The 24,158-nt window shown below is 43.7% G+C and overlaps 1 protein-coding gene across 1 annotated transcript in view; it reads right to left on the bottom strand.

The window, feature by feature from the left end:
• The window catches only part of FKBP1B (FKBP prolyl isomerase 1B), a 49,708-nt gene that overhangs the window by 20,760 nt on the left and 4,790 nt on the right, over positions 1-24,158 (bottom strand). Inside the window, exon 2 of the mRNA XM_044289703.1 lies at positions 20,755-20,802. Within this exon, the coding sequence (XP_044145638.1) occupies positions 20,755-20,802 (48 nt within the window). The remainder of the gene's footprint in view (positions 1-20,754; positions 20,803-24,158) is intronic.

The raw sequence follows: 24,158 nt of genomic DNA, 5'->3' as shown, positions 1-24,158 counted from the left end.
GTATAACTACTATAATACTGCCTCCTATGTACAAGAATATAACTACTATAATACTTCCTCCTATGTGCAAGAATATAACTACTATAATACTACCTCCTATGTACAAGAATATAACTACTGTAATACTGCCTCCTATGTACAAGAATATAACTACTATAATACTGCTCCTATGTACAAGAATATAACTACTATAATACTGCTCCTATGTACAAGAATATAACTACTATAATACTGCACCCCATTTACAAGAATATAACTACTATAATACTGCCTCCTATATACAAGAATATAACTACTATAATACTGCACCCCATGTACAAGAATATAACTACTATAATACATATAATATATGTAAAAAATATTGGTAAATCTTGTCTGTTTGCTAAATAGTAGTTTTAGAATTCCAAAACCAGAATACAGATAATGTCTAAGCCCTCGTTATGGATTCTCTTGTAATGTCTAGCAATGCAAACACCAGGAGTGGAAATCTGCCAAATTTTGGGGTTTCTTGGGGCATAGCTTTGAATGTAGCTTTTTTACAGTTGTAGAATAAAAGCGTTAAAGAAAAGCCATTGGACTGCTGGCGGCGGGGACACTCTCATGCTGCCTTATTCAATAGGCCGCAGTGGAGGGGGGACATTAAGAGCGAGACTTCAGCATGGCAGGCATGTATGGAGCGCGGTATAATTAGCCAGTGTTTCGCACTCTTCTACTCTACAGGGAGGTCTTTTCTGAACAAATCGGCTTGAGAATAATTAGGTACACAGCATAGACTCGGAGCAATGGGACCCAACAATAAAATCAAAGGCTTTTGTACATTTTCTTTACAGTACGCAGCTTTTTTTTTTTTTTTTTTTACATTCTTTCCCTTTCTCGTTTTCTGTTACAAGAAAAGGTTGTATATTTTTATGCAAATTGTGCTGTAAAAGAAAGCAGAGAAGCAGAAAAGCAGTATGCAAGGCCGCACAAAGGAGGCATATTCATCTGACACTCTGAAACACAGCACACTAGTAGTAACCAGGGTTGCACACATAAAAATTATACAATATATATGAGAGACATTATTATTTTTAATGTACGGTATACACGCAGCCTTATATACTTGTGGTTGTCAGAGCAGGCAGATGTCAGGGATTACTCAGGGACATAGCCTCAGGAATATTTTCACTTCACATCATAAATGTATGGCCCTGTTTGCTAATACTTTACCACAGTACTAGCACCCTGGTTATATAGTTGTAGCACCCTGATCAATCAGTACTAGCATACTGATCATGCAGTACAAGCACCCTAAGTATACAATTTCAGCACACATGCAGGTACAGTAGTAGCACTCTGACCGTGCAGGTACAGTAGTAGCACTCTGACCGTGCAGGTACAGTAGTAGCACTCTGACCGTGCAGGTACAGTAGTTGCACTCTGACCGTGCAGGTACAGTAGTAGCACTCTGACCGTGCAGGTACAGTAGTAGCACTCTGACCGTGCAGGTACAGTAGTAGCACTCTGACCGTGCAGGTACAGTAGTAGCACTCTGACCGTGCAGGTACAGTAGTTGCACTCTGACCGTGCAGGTACAGTAGTTGCACTCTGACCGTGCAGGTACAGTAGTTGCACTCTGACCGTGCAGGTACAGTAGTTGCACTCTGACCGTGCAGGTACAGTAGTTGCACTCTGACCGTGCAGGTACAGTAGTAGCACTCTGACCGTGCAGGTACAGTAGTAGCACTCTGACCGTGCAGGTACAGTAGTAGCACTATGACCGTGCAGGTACAGTAGTAGCACTCTGACCGTGCAGGTACAGTAGTAGCACTCTGACCGTGCAGGTACAGTAGTAGCACTCTGACCATGCGGGTACAGTAGTAGCACTATGACCGTGCAGGTACAGTAGTAGCACTCTGACCATGCGGGTACAGTAGTAGCACTATGACCGTGCGGGTACAGTAGTAGCACTCTTTTGTCTTCCCATCATCAGCCCCAGCACTGTGATCACCACGGCTGATTATTTTATAGGCATTTTCAGTGCATTCAGAGAGTCTTCAGACCCTTTCAGCTTCTTCATATTTTGTTATGTTGCAGCCTTGTGCTAAAATAAAAAAAAAATCTATTCCACCCCATCAATCTACACTAAATACCCCAGAATGAGAAAGTGAAAACAGAATGTTTGAAATCTTTGCTAATTTATTAAAAAGAAATATACTAAAATCTTGTATTCAGACCCTTTACTCAGGTTGAAGAACCTTTTGCAGCGATTACAGCCTCCAATCTTCTTGGGTATGATGCCACGAGGTTTGCACACCTGGATTGGTGATTTTCTGCCACTCTTCTCTGCAGATCCTCTCAAGCTCTCTTAGGTTGGATGGGGACCGTCATCATTTTCAGGTCTCTCCAGAGATGTTCGATTGGGTTCAAGTCAGGGCTCTGGCTGGGTCACTCAAGGACATTTACAGAGTTGTCCCTAAACTACTCCTGTGTTGTCTTGGCTCTGTGCTTAGGGTCATTGTCTTGTTGGATGGTGAACTTTCAGCCTAGTCTAAAATCCGGGGCACTCTGGTCCAGCTTTTTATTAAGAACATCTCTGTACTTTGCTACATTCAGCTTTCCCTCAACCTTGATCAGTCTCCCTGTCCCTGAAAAATACCCCCACATCATGATGCTGCCCTTGCCATGCTTAACTGTTGGAATCTTATTGGGCAGGTGCTGGGCCGTGCCTGGTTTCCTTCAAACATAACGCTTAGAATTGAGGCCAAAAATGTAAACCTTGGTTTCCTCAGACCAGAGAATCTTGCTTCTCACAGCGTGAGTGTCTTTCAGGTGGTCCCAAACTTTCATGTGTCTTTTACTGAGGTGAGACTTCTTTCTGGCCACTCTGCCATAATGATGCTGCAGTGAAAGTTGACCGTCTGGAAGTTTCTCTCATCTGGACACAAGATTTTTAAAGCTCAGCCAGAGTGGCTATAGGGTTCTTGGTAATCTCTCTTACCAAGGCCCTTCGCTTCAGATTACTTAGTTTGGTGGTAGAGCCAACTCGAGGAATAGTCCTGGTTATTCCAAACTTGTTCCATTTAAGAATTATGGAGGCCACTGTGGTCTTAGGAGCTTTCAGTGCAGCAGAAAGGTTTTGCACCATTCTCCAGATCTATGCCTCCACACAATCTTGTCTCTGAACTCTACAGGCAGTTGTTCCTCCTCATGGCTTGTTTTTTGCTATGCTATGCATTGTCAGCTGTGAGACCTCATATAGACAGGGCCGTGTCTTTCCAAATCATGTCCAATCAACTGAATTTACCACAGGTGGACCCCATTCAAGGTGTAGAAACATCTCAAAGATGATTAAAGGGTTTCTACCACCAGAAAAAACGTTATGTAGCTGACTGATATTAGCGATGCGCCCATGTCAGCAGTACATAACAGTATGTTTTTTTTTATCTTTTTCCCTGCAGCCGTTTTGGTAAAATACAACTAGTAAAATACACCAGGTAAAATCACCACCTCGAAGCTCCGTCCACTCACCCGTTATCCCGCTCCAGGTCCCCTGTTCTGCCCACCCTGCTCCTCTCCTCTTGATTGATGCCACGGTTCGCAGCATCACTTACGAAATCCCGCGCCTGCGCCGTTCACTTCTGTATTCGGCGCAGTGAGTGAATGATGCGCTCCTGGTGCCGGATCCCTCACTGCGCCTGCGCTGACTACGTCACAGTGAGGAAGCCGGCATCAGGAGAGCGGCCTTCAATCACTGCACCTGCGCGAATACAAAAGTGAACGGCGCAGGCGCAGGATTTTGTAAGCGATGCTGCGAACCGTGGCATCAATCAAGAGGAGAGAAGCTGGGCGGGCAGAACAGAGGACCTGGGTGGGATAAAGGGTGAGTAGACGGAGCCTCTAGGTGCTGAATCTACGCCCACATAGCACCTAGAGGCTCATTAGCATATTATAAAAGTGTGTATTTTTAACAAAACAGCTGCAGGGAGAAAGGTAAAAAACACACTGTTAGGCCTCATGCACACGACAGTTTATTTTCACGGTCCGCAAAAACGGGGTCCGTGATCCGTGACCGTTTTTACGTCCGTGGGTCTTCCTTGATTTTTGGAGGATCCACGGACATGAAAAAAAAGTTTTGGTGTCCGCCTGGCCGTGCGGAGCCAAACGGATCCGTCCTGAATTACAATGCAAGTCAATGGGGACGGATCCGTTTGATGTTGACACAATATGGTGCCATTTCAAACGGATCCGTCCCCATTGACTTTCAGTGTAAAGTCTGGAGTCCCTTTTATACCATCGGATCGGAGTTTTCTCCAATCCGATGGTATATTTTAACTTGAAGCGTCCCCATCACCATGGGAACGCCTCTATGTTAGAATATACTGTCGGATATGAGTTACATCGTGAAAACTAATTTCCGACAGTATATTCTAACACAGAGGCGTTCCCATGGTGATGGGGACGCTTCTAGTTAGAATACACTACAAACTGTGTACATGACTGCCCCCTGCTGCCTGGCAGCACCCGATCTCTTACAGGGGGCCGTGATCAGCACAATTAACTCCTCAGGTGCCGCACCTGAAGGGGTTAATTGTACTATCATATCCCCCTGTAAGAGAACGGGTGCTGCCAAGCAGCAGGGGGCAGTCATGTACACAGTTTGTAGTGTATTCTAACTAGAAGCGTCCCCATCACCATGGGAACGCCTCTGTGTTAGAATATACTGTCGGATATGAGTTTTCACGAAGTGAAAACTTAGATCTGAAAAAGCTTTTATGCAGACGGATCTTCGGATCCGTCTGTATGAAAGCAACCTACGGCCACGGATCACGGCCTCGGCTGCAAAACGGTGCATTTTCCGATTTTTCCACGGAAAGTCAATGGGTCCGCGAAAAAAAATGGAAAACGGCACAACGGCCACGGATGCACACAACCACACACAACTGAAATACCCCAAAAAAAATCAAAAATATAAAAAAGGTTCCCCCCCAGAATTCCGTGATGTAGAAAATGTAAATGGTGTACTTCCCAAAAGCTCAAATTAGTCCTTTAAGGGTTAAAGCACCATGAATAGCTGTGACGCTGATCTTCATCTATGACCCAGTTTCCTCAGTAGTGCCGCCTGGTAATGTGTACTGATTGCATCTGACCTGGGTGCTGCCGAGCGTCACTTGTTATCTATTATCCAAGGTCACGCAGTACCCCGGCCTGCGTTCTGCAGGCCTCCAGCAATACATATTCACGCCCCACGAGCGGCTTCCCTGAGATAAAAGGCTTTTATTAGATTTATCAGACTTATAGGAGGAGGTGTAATGGAATTACACTCGTATATCACAGCACACCCTGCCCTGAAGCATGGGAGATAGCCAGCTAAATACAGGCCTATCGTGGTCTATAACAGAGGAAGATGGAGGACAGATCACAGGCCTAACACAGGGTAGGCCTCTGTTCACGTCAGGGTTTGAACCATCTGTCCAGGAGCCCACGCAGATCTCCTAGGGCTTCATAGGAAAATGTATTATGCCCCCTCCCATTTTTTATCTATTCCGCTGCACATCTGCTATGATATGAGGCTACAAAAAGCAAGGAATGTATGGCTTGTATATAAAGGAGCTCAAAAGGCCCAAAGCCCTCAAGGCAAGAGAGAAGGTATGAAAAGTGGCAAGTCATAGAAGACAACCTTCTACTTTGATGATTTCGAGGTTATGATCTCCGCTGTGATACAATATGGCCCCTTTCACACGAGAGAGTATTCCGCGCGGGTGCAATGTGTGAGGTGAACACTTTGCGCCCGCACGCAATCCGCACCCATTCATTTCAATGGGGCTGTGCACATGTGCGTTGGTTTTCACGTTATCACTTGTGCGTTGCGTGAAAATCGCAGCATGTTCTATATTCTGCAATTTTCACGCAATGCTCACCCCATAGAAGTGAATGGAGCTGCATGAAAATCGCATGACATCCGCAAGAAAGTGCGGATGCAATGCGTTTTTTCACGGATGGTTGCTAAAAGATGTTGTTTGTAAACCCTCAGTTTTTTATCACGCGCTTGCAAAACGCATTAAATCGCATTGCGCCCGCGCGATAAAAACTGAACACGATCGCGGGCAAAACTGAAATCGCATTTTTTACTGAGCGCATTCGCAACGCATCCGGACCTAATCCGGACACGCTCATATGCAAGGGGCCTAATGGGGCCCCAAAGGTCCAGCAGAAGACATCCACATTTGGAGGTCAATCACTGACCACTAGGATCTATGTCTTAGGCCTCATGCACACGACCGTATTTTGTTTCCGTGTCCGATCTGTTTTTTTTGCGGATAGGATGCGGACCCATTCATTTCAATGGGTCCGCAAAAAACGCGGACAGCACACCGTGTGCTGTCCGCATCAGTATGTCCGTTCCGTTGCTCCGCCAAAAAAATAGTGCATGTCCTATTTTTTTCTATTTTGCGGACAAGGATAGGCATTATTACAATGGATCCGCAAAAAAAACTGATCCGCAAAAAAAAAAAACGGATGCCATACGGAACGTCATCCGTTTTTTTTGCGGAATCCGCAATTTGCGGACTGCAAAACACATACGGTCGTGTGCATATAGCCTTCTAAGATGGACTACAAATTACATATGAGTTCTTGAACATGTTTGTGCAGAGGAGACACGATCTGTGTCATCCCTGTATATCCCAATATATGACCAGGTCCATCGGCTTTAGTAATTGAATAGGCTTGTTCCACATCTGCGTTAGGCTACATTTACACCGCGCCGTGTTTTGCAGTCCGCAAATTGTGAATCCGCAAAACACGGAGCTCCATGTGCATTCCACAATTTGCGGAACGGAACGGGCGGCCCATAATAGAAATGCCTATTGCAGACGAGAACAGGCCATGCTATATATTTTTTTTTTGCAGGGAACAACGGATGCGAACAGCACTTGGTGTCCTCTCCCCTTTTTTTGTGGCCCCCGTGGAAATGATTGGGTCCACACCCTTTCTGCAAAATTGCGGAACAGGGTGCAGACCCATTCATACGGTCGTGTGAACTAAGCCCTTAGGTAGATCCGGCCATCCATATTACATTATCTAGTGTGTGCGGGGGTCTCCTGACCATCTCCAAAGGGCAGATGCTGAGGATTGGGTGCATTATGTTTCATTATGCTTAATCCTTTTCTGTCAGGAAATATCCTGATGCAAATCTATAGGGAGGTCAGGGAGATATCCGGCAGCTAAACAGGCCATCTTATATGTGTAGTCAGCTTAATGGTGGCGTGTCCTTTCTCAGGGGGTGTGTCCTTTTTGCTGCAGCTGGTGACAGTTGCAGTTAAAGGGTGGAACTGAACATCGGTGATCAAGACAAATATTTTTTTAAAGACCAAACAGCAGGTGGCGCTGTGCAGATAGACTTCAGTGAATAACTCAGCCGCTATACCCAATTTTTAATTACATGCTATTAAAAAATTATTCAGATTCAGGTGTTGTTTTGAAAAATGTAGACCCCTTTAAGTTTATTCGAGTGCATGAGGCTGAGCTGCAATACCATATACTGCCTGTGGATGAAAGTGGCGCTGTTTCGAGAAAGAAAGCAAACTGTTTTTGCAAATGTCTTTTTCGATAAGTAGCTTCCCACCATGTGAACCCTAAGAAGAAGAGATGACAGCCCCCTCCCACAGAGGCACATAGACTGGATGGCAATAGGTTCTGTATATAGAAACAGGTTCTCCCTATACATCCTAGCTGTAGAATTATCCGCGCTCATTACGCCTTTTAATATTATAAAAGATCATTCGAGACCCGGTTCTAAGGCACGAACCCAAAGCTGCTAATTAACAGTAATGCACTTTATCTTCCAGTGGGATTAGAGAGCTTAATGTTAATATAATAACATATGCCAAGACATGCGGAGCGGTGTGTGGGTTAGAGCTTTACAGCGAGGGGGAAATGGGTAGAACAATGGCACAGTCTGCTCCAGGCTGTCACTCTAAAGCGCTCTGAAGTCACACAGACCCACATAATTGTTAGTCACTGAGCAAGTGGGTGTTCTGTCGTATGGATGGGGACAAATGTTACAGCTACCCGCTAATCCAGCTCAGATATTCTGCGCAAAACCCCTTCGCTGCTGTCTCCATGCAGCCTTGCTTCACAAAACTACAACTCCCATCCAGACAGGAATATACCGTAATACTTAAGGGGCGGTATTATAATTGCTGGAGTTAATTCAAGGGGCTTTCCAGTGCTTAAATATTGATGACCTATCAATATCTGATCGGCGGGGGTCCGACTCCCAGCACCGTCAAGATGACGAAGCCTCTTCCTCGGTCTATGACGTCACATACATTGATCATGTGGGCAGCACAGTGGCTCAGTGGTTGGCACTGTTGCCTTGCAGCGCTGGGGTCCGAGGTTCGAACCGACCAAGGACAACGTCTGCATGGTGTTTTGCGTCCGGTTTCCTCCCACACTTCAAAGACATACTGATAGGGAACTTAGATTGTGAGACCCATTGGGGACAGTAGGATGCTAATGTCTGTAAAGCTCTGCGAAATATAGTAGCGCTATATAAGTGAGTTTAATAAATAAATAAATAAACATAGCCTATTGAAATGGATGGGATTGAGCAGCAATACCAAGCACGGCCACTATGCAATCTATGGCGGTATGCTGTAAACTAGAGACCGCAGCACTTGCCCAAGCGCCGTCACTCCCTTAAACAGTGGATCGGCGGGGGTGCAGGGAGTCAGATCCTCACCATCCTGATATTATCCTTAGCAATATCTAAAACCCCTTTAAGAAGAGATATCGTATTGAGGTGATCAATCCACTTGTCTACTCATTCAAAGTGCCTTATTCAGCAGGGGGCAGCAATGAGCACAGTAACAATCTTCTGCCACAGAAAAGAGAGTAGGTCTGTGAGGCACAATGAGAGTGACATTTAGAATTAAAAGAAGGGACTTTGCAGAGATGATGTTTTCAGGTCATTTTTAGGTCCAACATTCTGCACTGATTAATTATATATTTGGTAAGAAAACTCCAATCCCCTGCATAGGTAATGTTAAATAATGCATTTATGTCTGCCTTCAGCTGCCACTAGAGGGAGCTTTAAAGCCTACTGCATACAGTTTTTTTTTTTATTAAATTCAATGTACACATTTTCTAAGCTCCCCCTGGTGGTAGGCTGCAGGACTTCATTTTAAGACAGCTCTGTCTGATAAAATAATCACATACAGTAAATCAGTAGAGAATCTTTAAATTAAAAGCCACGATCACGTTCAGAAGTGAAAATCCAGGCCGTGCTAGGACTTGTAGTTTCAGAAGCACTACAGACCATGAAGACAGTCTGCCCTACTCAAGCACGTCAGGAATTTATCCTCCCGCATGACTGCATCTCTTCTACCAAAACATCCTCTATAGGGTTAACCTAGTGATGCAGATCCAAATACATTTCTGTATTGTTTGGAATGCTTTCCTTGCTGCTTTATAGTTGGATGCCTCCTAAGTAATCTTCACACGGACCATCCTATATTTACAAGAAAAAGCAATGTTCATGCGTGTTAAACTTTTCATACTGTATCATTTTAGGTCCATCTGTCTGTGCTGATGTATTTCCTATATATCTTTGTAGCAGTCAGTGCTCCATTTCCTGATACAAAGCTCCAAATCCCTTGTACAGCAAGTTAAAAGAGAGGATTTTTGCTACTAGCAGCCACCACTAGAGGGCGCTTACTGCATACAAGTTATACATTGAAAGCAATGATAACACAGTATGCAGTAAGCTCCCATGCTCCCTCTAGTGGTGACTGCTGGCAACCAAAATTATTTATGATTTATTACCATCAGTTACAACCGCCACAAGAGCTTTAAAAGAACAGAAATACAGTAGCTGAAGAAAATTCACAATAGAGTCTGAGGGATTTAGATTACAGGGGAAAATAAGAAGAAATTGCACAATTAGCAATTGCGTAATAGAATGCAACTAACAGCATTGATTCCCTACTATTGGGATGGAGGCCTAGTGTTTCAAAGGCTATAGCGTTGTCTCATCGATGTCCCTTTCCATATATCTTATCAGAGTAGTAGACAAGCAGTGCCTCTCCTCCGGGAAGATGACATTTTTTGGCTATTCACTTGAAGGTCCGGATGTACCGTAATACCACATTTCGCCTATAGTGGCCGCTTCAGAGGAAATTAGCAACTTCCCCGGTAAAATCAGATGGCGGAGTCTATGGGAGATCTCCGTAAGGGCTCATTCACACAAACGTATTTTTTGACCGTGTTCGTTTCTTTTTTTTTTTGCTGCCCGTTTGTGGAACCATTCATTTAAATGGGGCCGCAAAAAACCCCCAGAAATGACTCTGTAACGATGTGTCAGCATGGCTGTTTTGCAGAACATTGTTACAATGGATCCGCAAAAAATAACTATGTAACACAGACGTCACCGTGGGCGGATCTGTGTTTTGCGGACTGCAAAATACATACAGTCGTGTGCATGAGCCCCAGTAGGGTTTTTTGAGGGCTTTGCTGTAATTAATATAACCGGTACCAAAAAGCCACGCCATGCATAAATGAGGCCAAGCAGTGAGGGCAGCACTCCGTGCCCCATTATTTATCGCACCGCACAGGCTCACAGTAAAAAAAAAAGATAAAAATCCAGTTGACAGGTCCGATGCAGGTGTTAATTCTGGAAAATAAACACGGGATTTGGGCCCATGTGCGATACTAGCCTGCTATAAGACACGACCTGCCACTGATATTTCTGCCCGTGTGATGCAGCAGAGCTGTGCACGCTGCATGTAACCTAATATAGCAGTAATCTGTCTGGGCATTGCAAATGATTAATATGTCTGCCGTCTACATACCCCTCCGAATCATGCCCATTAAGCAATATTACCAGCCCGATGTAACTGGAGGTGGTGGGATTCCTCCGGCCGGCTATACTTAGCTGTGGAAAAAAGCAACTGCATCAGAAACGCTAGATCCCCGTCCATCTGCCCCTATCCTGGGACCATGTGTCCGTCTGGAAGTAAAAATACATCTGTCAATTGTCTGCATGTCAGGCCTCGCCCGGACGATGACATTTAACCTGTCAGGGGACTTTCTGGGGAGATAGGTGGTTATTTTTTATATATATATGTATATGTGTATATATATATATATATATATTTATATATAGCGGTGGTATCAGCTACAGCGCTGTACGAAGAGTGAACCGGTATCGGTCCCAATCCGATTTCCAAAAGAACAATTGCGCAGATATAAGGAGAACATACAAACTCCATATAGATGTGCCCAGGTCAGATTTGGACCTATGGACCTATGCCCTCAGTTTAGTCAGGGAGCTAGGTTGCAGGTGAATAAGGAACCTGAGGGCCACACAGGCCCCATAGACCGCCAAGATGACATCGAACAAGACTGTGGCTCATGCAGGGGATAAATGCCCAAATGGTGGGAGGTATAAATAATTGCATTATGCCCCAGCTATCTAACGTGGCTACTGGTCACATACGGATAGGGGTATTACACCTCTGTCATACACCAGGGTGTAGATCCACTCCATACAATGGCCTGTTAAGGGTTCATAAGAACCAGGACCAAATTAAGGTTGGTTGAGGCCAGTGAGGTAAAAGTTTTCGTGGGGCCTGGTGGCTGCCCAAATGAGTGGCCACTCTAGGACACTCACAAATCAGTACTTAAAGGGGTTATGCCATGGTTGATGTGGAAAAATGAAAATCAGACATCATATAGGCCTTCTGCAATTTCACTGATTAAGGCAGAGATTAAACAATATGGGTCCCAGAACAGATCCCTGAGGTACCCCACTGGTAACAAGACCTTGGTCTGAATATACTCCATTGACTACAACCCTCTGTTGTCTGTCCCTCAGCCACTGCCTGATCCATTCAACAATATGAAAGTCCAAGCCCAAAGACTGCAATTTATTGATAAGCCTTCTATGTGGGACAGTATCAAAAGCCTTACTAAAGTCTAGATAAGCGATGTCTACTGCACCTCCGCCATCTATTATTTTAGTCACCCATTTAAATAAATCAATAAGATTAGTTTGACATGATCTCCCTGAAGTAAACCCATGCTGTTTTTCATCTTTCAATCCATGGGATTTTAGATGTTCCACAATCCTCTCCTTAAGTATGGTTTCCATTAATTTCCTCACTATTGATGTCAGGCTTACTGGCCTATAGTTGCTCGATTCCTCCCTACTACCTTTCTTGTGAATGGGCACAACATTTGCTAATTTCCAATCTTCTGGGACGACTCCTGTTGCCAGTGATTGGTTAAATAAATCTGTTAATGGTTTTGTTAGTTCACCGCTGAGCTCTTCTAATAGCTTTGGGTGTATCCCATCAGGCCCCTGTGACTTATTTGTATTAATTTTAGACAGTTGACTTAGAACCTCTTCCTCTGTAAAGACACATGCATCAAAAGATTCATTAGTCTTCTTTCCTAACTGAGGTCCTTCTCCTTCATTTTCCTTTGTAAAAACTGAACAGAAGTGTTCATTGAGACAGTCAGCTAGTTCCACCTTTCATTTTTCACAGCTCCTTTGGAAAATGAAATGTGGAATCTGATTGGTTGCTATGGACAACTAAGCCAGTTCTACTTTACACCAGTTTGATAATTCTCCCCCTATGTTTTGTGACACGACCTCTTTAAATTGCTAACCACGGAGCCCCAACTTGCAGGGACTGCTCAAACGCAGAGAGAGAAAAATGGAGCAGATTTACCAAAACTGGTGTAAAGTAGAACTTACTTAGTTGCCCATAGCAACCAAAGAGTCCACCGTTCATTTTTCAGAGCTCTTTTGGAAAATTGAAGGTGGAATCTGATTGGTTGCTATGGGCAACTAAATCAGTTTTTCTTTGCACCAGTTTTGATAAATCTCCCCTATAATGCGCTACGATTTAGCAAAGCTTGCCTTCCCTATGCCGGTAGCCCACGCTAGAAATTATCCCATCACTTCAGCGGCTTTAAAAATGTTCTAATTTGCTCCTTCGAATGACATCAGAGCAGTGCACTCTGGGAACTTTTGTTCATCAAATGAAGATATCCTATTAGTAATGAATATAATTTACCGGCAAGTGTGAACGTTGTGGTAAAGAGCACAATTAGAAGTCTGCTGCTCATTAGAATCCCTTTTATTTCATTGCCGTTTCTTTTTTGGCCTGTATAATGAAGGATATGCATTCGGAGGACACTGGTCTATTCTCTGGTATTTTTCTTTCACCCTTTGTGCCCAAAGTCTAGTCCACCTCCTCAACTCTCTACAGTGTGCCTCGAGATGCGTGATATCTGCCGCCTACACCGCCATGAATAAAAGCCAGTCATAACTGCTCCATTTACTACGTCGTACAATGGAACAAAAAAGAATAATAAATAACAAAAATACAGAGCAAAATTTGCAGTACAGATTTCTGAAGAACTTGTTTATCTGTATTCTGCATTATGTGGATCATGTTGCCTAGCAACCACCTGACTTATTCTAGGGTGAACATTATTTCACCATTTGCAGCTACATGCACTGATGTGGTCATAGTTTCTAGTGGTACCTAGGGTCTGCTAAGATCCAACAGCTCTGCTCTGCCCCTGAGCCAATTACGTGATCGCCAGGTCCACTCATTGACCGCTATGCACCAAGCAAAGTAGAAGGCAGAAGTGGTAATAAATTGCTTCTGTATTCTCCTCGGGGGCCCTGGCTTCAGGGATCTGAGCTGCTCCTCCTTGTCAGCAGGAGCTTTAATCTAGCGGCTAGGCATCCCTCTCCCGCTCTATGTGACTGATTATATGTTAGCTTATATTGAACAAAAAAGGCTTTCTTCAATAAACAGCGCCACTCTTCTACATAATATTATGGTATTGCATCCTTGTCATAAAAAGTATTGACATGCAATGAACAGGGCATTTCCAACGACATATTATTGTAACAGACGTCTAATAAAAATATTGCTCAGTTTTAAATGTACATAAAATGTTTCCCTCTGGTAGCGCCCCCTGCTGTTTCACCTTCTCCTGCATTCAGTGGTGGATCATGTGATGAGCTGCAGAGAGGAGAGTAAAGATGCTAAAATGAGTGACATCTAAAAAGGAGATCAACACTTTTTATCCTGATATAGTTAAAATATTGACGTGATTTCCTCTGGATTATTTATTTTTTGTGGGATAACCCTTTAAAGGAAATGTCTGCAGCTTATTAAGATATACTGAATTACTAGAGGGCTTCTTTATTGTAGACTTCTTTGCTTGAACAGAGAGTGGTTACCAACACTGTCACTTTCTGGAGGACCCAGAACATTAATGTATTACATGGACACCACAGTGATTTTTATAAGCTCCTTGTAATTCTTATTTTGCCCTATGGAGGCAGTGTAGGGAAACTGAACACTTGCTGCCAGGTTCCTCTACAGACTATAGCTGATTGCTGGTGATTCCACCTGTGGGATAACTATTGATTAGCTAATTTTTGGAGAATATTTCCAGTAAAAGCGGATTGTAAAAACTGAATATGAAAAGCAAGGGGGAAATAAGTGGGAACAAGGAAGACTACGATGAGTGAGGGGCTGTGGGTAGACATTGTGTAACGCAGACTGGTCTCAGCCTGCTCAAAGTAAATGAGCCCAAGAGGGTTAAACATGAGCTTTTCTAGAGCTGTGAACAGCGTCTGGATGTCATCCACTAATACCATCTGAACGGATGTAAATTATGTATTGACTGGTAGAATACAATAATTGTGCTAAGGACGTCTAATGTGGTCACAATCAGTCAGATATGAAGTCAATACATACATAATCTTTTCCACGCTGTAAGCCGCTCCATGTGCGTGCCAAAGGTTTTATTCAACAGTTCTGCATTTTTTTTGCATCAAGGGAAGAAGCTGTTAATCGAAAATATCTTTTATCATCACTTTACTCCAAAAATACCAGAGGTTTGCCACACCCTCAAGGCATTTTGTAACCCCTTGTATTGCAGTCTATGGGATTGGCATCTGAATTGCCTATTACCCAGAGTAGGAGGACTGACCCACCAGAGTTCCAGAGGATCCCGAAAGGTCTAGGAGAAAAAAAACAACATTTGGAGCTGCCTTTGCAGCCAATCACTTGCCACTGCTACGGTCTTCTGCCACCAAAATGGCCACACACCACTTCTAAGACTGCTTAATGCATACTGTCCATTTGATAGTCCTTCTGCCCAAGGATTGGTCAGCACTGCTCACATGATCAGTGCTGGCCAATCGAAAAGCAGGGCTGGACAAGTAGGAGGTGTCTTGGGCTACTGAGTGTGCTTCAGTATGAGAATCGGCGCAGCCATCTTAAATGGCAAAAGAGGAACCCAAGAATTAGAGCATCTCCAACCAAATCTTTTAAAGCAGCTAACCAAGTAAGTGTTCTGTTCATTCCCCAGTTAATGTGAATTTATTTTCTTGAACTGGCGGATCACTTTAAGCTTTGGTTAGGGTTCTCCTTTAAGAAAAAAAAAATCTCTGTTTAAGGCCCCATGCACACGGCCGTGTGCGGGCCGTGGAACCGCGGCCTGGATCCCTCTTGAGAGCAGGAGCGCACGGCGTCACTGGTTGCTATGACGCCGTGCGCTCCCTGCTGCCGGCACAGTACAGTAATACACTGGTATAGATCATACCAGTGTATTACTGTATTGCGGCGGCAGCAGGGAGCGCACGGCGTCATATCAACCAGTGACGCCGTGCGCTCCTGCTCTCAGGAGGGATCCAGGCCGCGGTTCCACGGCCCGCACACGGCCGTGTGCATGGGGCCTAAGTAGAACAAAAACTCCTGTCTAGTTGACTTGAAGCCCCATGTTTCTGTCACAGTTACGCCTAGTACAAATGATAAGATACAGATTTTCTTTTCCTAGTCTCTTTCACATTTCTAAACAAAACTGTAAAAATATATATTTTTTTAAATCACACAGTGGTTCAGTAAATAACCCACGTCACGTCCTTCCATGTGAATCACAGCCATGTTTTATTCATCTCTTCTGTGCCAAGGGGGACAAATATGTGCACACATCTCACATCAAAGCTGCCACATGGAGAGATGGTGGATCAGAGGCGTGAAGCCCTGATACAAAACACCATATGAATCACCAATGATGAGGGACATGTCCCTGGTCAATGCCTTCTCGAAGAATCAGATGTAGCTCCGAAATATAATCCACAGTTTCCAAATAGGATTTATTTGTGAAGAACTATGCGCCATCTGGAAGTCACCAGATTGCAAGGAAGTTGCTGGGCTCTTCAGTCTTGACAATAAGGAGGGTTTCCGTATGTGCTGGTTCTGCTGGTAATATTGGGTACAGGATGTTTTAGGAGCAATCACCATCTTATTAAAGAAATAGAGCACTTTTATGGAAACGGACTACCAGTACTATTGAATGGAGGAGTATAACATGGGACAGGGTCAAGAGTCAAGACTAGCTCCAGGTTTATGTTGGTCACATCACAGTAGGACCCACTGTCTACATACAAGCTTAATATGTTCCTCCAGAAGGGAATGGGGACCGCAAAACCTAAGTAGGGCCCTGGTTTATGCCCAGGTTTGCATGGTGTTAGCGCCGGCCATGAACAGGGTGTATGGATGAAGAAAACAGCAATAGCTTGTAGATAGCAGGTGTGTGGTAACTGTTAAGAGGAAGTTGAAAGGAGGTCATACACATTAGACTAAGATCAACCAAACCTGATGATTTTCGCAGGACTGGCTGACCATCTAATGTGCATTGGATGTTCTTCTGATGTTCGGCCTATGTCAGGGAAATAGGATCTGGATTGACAAATTTCAATTTGTTCTCAAGGGAGATAAGTTGCTGCAGAAGGTGTCTATCAGCACCTTACTCCCTTATCCTCATTCAAAACACCTGTCTGCTTGGCTGAACAGGGTGTGCAAGTGTATGGGGAGGTCCTCCCTGCTGGGACTCCTAGCAATCATCTGTTATTTGTGAGGAAACCTGGCATAAAGTGTTCAATTTTCCTGCAGTGCCCCCACAGGAGAAATTAAGTATAACACATTGGCCATTCAAATCAGTGGATTGTCTGTGTAATGCAGGACAGGACAGTGGGAGACACTCTGGCCAAGAGATGATGCTCCTGCACAGAGGACTCTTCTCTTTTAACTCAGTATGACAATGGGCTTTTCTAAGGCCCTGTTCACAGTTACGTTTGGAATCCTGTAGCCTGATCTGGCTAAGGATCAGGTTACTGATGCTCGCGGTCTCGGGCATTGCCTGATACGACCATGTGCTACTGGATCCCCATTGACTGTAAAGATCCAACGGAGATCCGGCCACTTTGCAGCATATATGCCAGGAATGGGCCAGACAAAAAACTGAGCTCCAGATACGGTAGGTCCTCAGTCGAATCAGGCTACCACATTCCAAGCGTAAACACAATTGTGAAAGGGGCCTAAACTGGACAACCCCTTTAGGGGGGTTAAAAAAAAGAAAAGAAAAAAAAAGAATAGAAAATATTTCAAAGCGTTTGTTCAGAAAAGAGGAAAATCTCTGTATTTAAGAAGAATTGCAGACCTACAGTTGCTAGTCTGGCTAAGCGATGGAACTTTCTCTTTTGGACGGAGACCCCCCCTCCCCAACCTCCCTCATCACAGCTGATTCAGCATCATTTCTAGAAAACCAATCCATAATGCTCCGGTCCATTATGCCCCACCGCATCCTGTGATTGAATAAGAAAACTCTTGCCAATTCCCATGTAAACCGCCATCTGTATTAAGGATAAATTATGCTCACTGTCAACCGGCACGTAAAAAGTTTGTTATCAATATTTTATAACTTATTACTGTAAAGCTAATGGATTTGGAAGGAACCTTAGGAGACCATTAGAAACCCAACCCATTCCAACAAAAGATATTGGTGTATTTATCACAATTGGTGCTGTATTAAAGGGTTTGTCCTAGATTACAGAAAAGTTTCAGCTTTTTTTCTCCCAGAAACGGCGCCACTCTTGTCGGTGGGTTGTGTCTGGTATTACAGCTCACCCACATTCAAGTGAATGGAACTGAGCAGAATACTGGGCACAAACTCATGGATAAAAGTGGTGATCTTTCTACAAAAAGCAGAACTTTTTTTTTCTCCCAATGTGGCATGTTATAAGGAAAAATAATAACATCTACACAACACCTTAACCCAAACCTGAACTTCTGTGAAGAAGTTCGGGTCTGGGTACCACAGTCGGTTTTTTATCACGCGTGTGCAAAACACATTGCACTCACGCGTTAAAAACTGAACATCAGAACGCAGTCGCAGTCAAAACTGACTGCAATTGCGTACCTACTCGCGCGGGTTTGCTGCAATACACCGGGACGCATCAGGACCTAATCCGGACACGATCGTGTGAACTCAGCCTTAGTGTTTGGTCAGTGTTTGATCAGTGATTTCCATCAGTGATTGGAAGCTAAAACCAAGAGTGGATCTTATAGAGAAATAAGGTATAATGGAAAGCTTTGCACCTGGTTTTGTGTTTTTGGCTCACAATCACTGTTGAGAATCATGGAATCAAACACTGAAGAAACTCTGCCTGAAAAACTCTGACTGCCTGAAAAACACTGACTGCCTGCCTGAAAGCAGCCTGGTTGTATAAAAGTGGCCTTAGCAAGTGATCCTGGCCCCAGACTTTTTGGTTGTTTTTCAGTTGATGTCTATGGAAGTTGTCTGGCTCATAAACTAGCTTCTGGAGTGGTCCAAGCGGCTCCTGAATTCTACAGTAATTTATCCCCTGCGCTCTATTCGAGGACTATCATTGTAGAGAGCATGCATCTCTAAGATAAAGCTCCAGCTGGACTAGTAGAAGTCTGTATTGTTGGATGTTTTTTTTTAAATCAGGAAAAAAAAATTGAGGGGAGGGGGTTCACACCACCTGGTCATTTCATAGAAGTCACAGCTCTTGAAAGAAATAAGGTGGGGCCCTCATAATGATGGCATGAGCTAGTTGTCCAGGTGATCATGTCTAAGCCTTTGCCCTTCAGTCCAGTCCTGACCTTCAGACCCTTGCCCTAAGCATCTTCCCGTGACTAAAGTTATCCTGATCTTCAGACATCATTTTTTTATTAAAATTTTTGAGACACCTTTTGAAGCTCTCGTCCGTCCTATCAGAGAATTTGTTGAATGTTCCAAACCAAAGGCTCTAAACATATCATCTGCCTAATTCTACTTCTCCAAGATTAGATAAAGGGTCTATTTTTTCTCCAGAAACAGCGCCATCTTTGTCTATGGGCCACGTCTGGTATATTTTTTCAGTTCAGTTGAATGAGTCTGATCTTCACTACTAGACACAGCCAATGGACAATGGTGGTGCTGATTTTGAAACAACAACAAAAAATTTCCTTCAAAATGGGCCTGGCTAGTGACAGACAGACAGGGAAACATCACTATAGGTATACAAACAGTTATTGAAATGTACAGCATGGTCAGGAGAACCGGCCGGCATCACAAACCATAACTTGAAGGTGCTCGGGAGAGCAATGCATAGCTGGAAACCTAGAGGTAGATTTAATTACAGGAAGATTATGCTGAGCTGGGCACTTCTATGGCCCAGGAACACTCTATGAATATGATCTGTTATATGTAAGCTGAGCAGGCTTTGCACATACTGTAACATGACAACATGACAGTGACCACTCTCAAGTGATGCAAAAACCAAATGTATGAGGTATGTGTATTACTCCTATCTAAATCCCTATTTATTATATGACATCCTGTAGGTAAACTGCTCCAACGTTTTGCAGTTCCCATAGGAAAAGGAGACATGACTCTTTGACCAGACAGTGCATAACACTAGCTCCATGTGGCCATAGCATTCTTCTGACTTCTCAAGACACTAAAAATTACTAGCAAACCAACTTAAATCCCTTCTTCTCCACCCTAGGTAAGATATTGTAGCAAATTTACCTATCAGTATGTTTTTGGAGTGCTTGCGGAAACCAATAAACCCTGGAGGAACTTCTGAAAACAGAAGAACATGCAAACTCCATGCAGATGTAGTCCTCTGGTTGGATTTGTGCCCAGTGCTGCAAGGTAAGGCTGCCATGTGTGGTGCGTTAAGCACAATCCATGTGTTGGCCACATCTCGGTCCGACCCTGGCTCCTCCAAACTGAACTTACTGCAGACTTACAGCATCATAGGTCATTATGATGCAGCTAGTTTAGCTTAAATCGAGTTAGGAAATATGGCAGTCACATGGACCATGTTTCACGGACCACAAATGGCTGCTTAACGGTGCTAGTCACTGATCTACCAACCATGCTGTCCCACAGCCATGGCCCTGTCAAAACTGCATATGAATTCAGAACACATGGGTCTTCCAAGTGACCCCTCACTTCAACCGGACGTCCCAACTGGAGTATTAATAAATAAGATGTCCTAATAATGCCAATGGATAGTTTCAACCTGCAAATAACAAATGCCTCTTCCTTCTGTGGCCTCATAACCCAATAACACCCAACTTGTTTTCTATGGAGAAACCCTTAAAAAATTGTAACCTACTGGGAAACCCATACAATTACCCTACCTCTAATGTAGTAGCTTTTTGGGACTTTCACAGAGGCCCCAATAAGGTTCCAAATAACATTATGTTCCCTGGGTTCCTTAGTTGGAAAATACTGGCCTAGGTAATATTACTTTCAGTGGGTCCAAGACAGGGAGAGGACAAAAAGTGAGACTGTTTGGTAGTTTTCACGAACCAAGAAAGAGATTGTACATCAGAGGACATCTTGCTTGACATGATAATATACCATAGAGTGTCTTACCTGTGTAGTGGACAACACATGTCTGACCCTTCTTGGGGAAAGTTCTTGCTAAAAATACAATAAAAGAAAATCTGAATGAAAATGAAGATCGTACATGTTTCAATAACTACATTACAATGAGTATCTAAGCTGAACGCTCAGAATGATCACATAGACAGTGTATGTAATGGGTTCTGTTATGTGCCCCATTATGTGCTATTCTCATCCCGTCCACTAAACAACATTCATGGAAATCACTTTACTATGCTACTTTTTTTTTTAAACTCGCTTTATTGAAAAATGGTAAGCAAGTTATGTGACAGTACATTTGAGGATTATTGCAGTGAACAGAGCCGTACAGTGTTGTAAAGAGAATATTGCAAAATTATACATTTCTCATCATTACAGAAAGTAATAAACAGGACCCAGTATCCATAGTACATCATTTTGACTGACGTCATTATGCAAAGCATTACAGTTCATACTGTGATTCATTTCACCCAATCAAATCGCATCAATAGAACCTGATAACACACAGTTGGACGGGCACACCCCTCAATCCATCGAATGCAGATGGGCCATCGTAGCAGTCAGATGGGAAGCACACCAAGGTCCCCATACTTTCTCGAATTTTTGAGGACAACCCCTACGAGAATAAATAATCCTCTCGAAGGGAATAATGGTATTAACCATGGTTTTCCATTGGCCAACCGTAGGAGGTCTGTCCGCCATCCATCTAATTGCAATGGCTTTCCTAGCCATAAATAGGGTTTCCCTAATGAAGGTGAGGGTGTAACGTGAGCGTGACTCATCTTCCACTATACCCAGAAGGCAAGATTTAGGACAAACCACCAGTGAGTCCGGGATCAGGGACGAGACTACATCCACCACCCCTTTCCAAAACGATTGAATGTGACTGCAATCCCACATTAGATGCCAGAAATCCGCATTCATCTGTGAACACCTATGGCACTCCGTGTGCTGCCTCCTACCTATTTTAAAAAGCCTGGTTGGGGTCAAATAACAACTATTTAAAATGAAGAGCTGTGTCAATCTGTTATTGAGAGATGGAGATACAGCCACTGGAGCCTCCAGAGCTTCTCCCCATTCCTCATTCGTCAAAGTAGGTATATTCCCTCTCCATTTACGTTCCGCACACAATGGAGAAGCTGAAATCTTAAGACCAAGTAAGTGCGTATAGATGGCGGATATCAATCCTTTTGGGCCTTGGGTCCTGAAGACCCCTATCAGAGGATAGACTGACACTGGCCTATTCAGATCCTTTAACTGGGCTTGGAGGGCATGTCTCAGTTGCAGATACCTGAAAAAGTGTGATCTCAAAACACCCGCTTTGGACTGCAGCTGGGAGAAAGAGAACAGTATACCCTTTTCATATATATCCCTCAAATAGCACACCCCATATCCTCTCCAAATCACCTCCCATTCACTCTGAATCAGATGCGGAAACATCGGGTTGTTCCACAATGGTATATCTTCCGGCAGATCCTTGTATTGCTGCATCTTTGCAGCCCCCCACACCTGATGCGCCAATTTATGAATCGGAAGGAACGAGCCCGACACCGAAGATCGGCCCTCAAGTACAGGCCACAGGGTGGGGAGCTGCAAAAACTCCCGCAAATAGTATTCAGAACTAGGAAGCACGTCCCGGGTCACCCATGGCACCATACTATGCTACTTTAATGGAAGACCTAACCTTGAGATCTAAGTAGTAAAATCATGTCTGGGGTTGACCTCTTAACCACATATTATACCCCCACAATTATAAATATAGTAACAGTAATGAGGTTCTCCACTTTGAACAAGCCATTTTTGTTCAAATGGATCCTCAAAAGTAACCAGATCACAAAGTCTTCTGCTGCTGGGACCTTGAACAATCATCTATAATCAGAGAGAGAACCTGTCAGTAAGTGTTCAATTTCCCAGTAGAGCCACCACAAGGACAAATTAAGCATTACATGCCATGCTCAATGGTTTGTGTGTATAATTCAGGACAGGTGGTCTTTGTAATTGGTCTCCACTGAAGAGAAGACGCCCTCCTCTAAATTACCCTATATGAAATGGGGTGTCTAAACTTGACAATCATTTTATATATATTTTTTATATTAATTTGAAAGTCCGGGGCCACAATCAGGAACCCCATTTAGTCAAGGAATCTGAGCCTCCTCTAGAGAAGGGAGCAATGAAAGGCATTAGGACCATGAGAGCAGGGACCAAGCATTAGTTACTTTGTACATAGGAACAGGGGCCCTTGACATTACAGGGCCCGTCCTTTCTCCAATGTAACTACCACTGGAGCTCTCCTCACGACAAGTGTCAACAGTTAAGAAAGATGACCGGACGAGGCATACAAAAGGTTATACCCCTTTTTGTAAGCTTTGTGGCTAGGCCCCTGGAGGAGGTACCACCCATAATGACCTGATTGCTGCCCTGGTGGAAGCCATCACCATTAAACTCCTCCACCCAAGGAATTGGAAAATGAAAGGAAAAGAGCCAAGTACTCAGAACAATGATTGTCCCTGTTTTACACTCCCCTTTCCCACTTGTTCCCATCATAACTATTCTCCTAAGACGATCTGTGGTTTCTAGAGACTACGACAGATTCCCAAAGACACAAATCATATATTTATCAGATTACGCATTCCCCGATTAGCTCTCCTACATGTTGACTGTTGCTAGGTAACAGAGAGAGCTGCAAGTCTCCATTTGGCTCAGAGATCATCAGGATTGCAAAGAGAAGACCTCCACCCCAACCCGAGAAGACACTGTGACCCTCCCTGCCGAAGGGTGCATCATTATCACACAGGGAGAGACTTTGTTGTAATAATTGCAGCTCTGAATTGAAGCTGCGGGAGGAAATAACATTATGTTCTCTATAGCTAAAACGGTACAAATTACACAGACCACATTACATGGAGCTTGGTCTTCAAAGTCTAATTCCATCTCAGTGCTTAATTTCCCTTCTGGGTAACATTTTGAAAGATTCATGCCCAATCACCAACCTAGCCACTATAAGGGTCCATACCAAATTTTTTAAATGTGTTAAGGGAGGGGGAATTTCAAGGAGTTTCTATTTAAAATACATCAAATTATTCAACAAAGGCTATGAATGTTCATAACAAGCCAATCATATCATACACAGATATATATGTAAAGGGATTCTCCAGGATTTACATATTGATGACCTATCCCCAGGAGAGGTCATCAATATGAGATCGGTGATGGTCTGACCGATCAGCTGTTTGAGGAGGCTGTAAAGGGGTTCTCCAGGATTTACATATTGATGACCTATCCCCAGGAGAGGTCATCAATATGAGATCGGTGATGGTCTGACCGATCAGCTGTTTGAGGAGGCTGTAAAGGGGTTCTCCAGGATTTACATATTGATGACCTATCCCCAGGAGAGG

This window comes from Bufo gargarizans, chromosome 4, assembly GCF_014858855.1.
Source record: "Bufo gargarizans isolate SCDJY-AF-19 chromosome 4, ASM1485885v1, whole genome shotgun sequence".
In the NCBI taxonomy this organism is placed as follows: Eukaryota; Metazoa; Chordata; class Amphibia; order Anura; family Bufonidae; genus Bufo; species Bufo gargarizans.
This window is presented reverse-complemented; position numbering and strand designations above follow the sequence as displayed.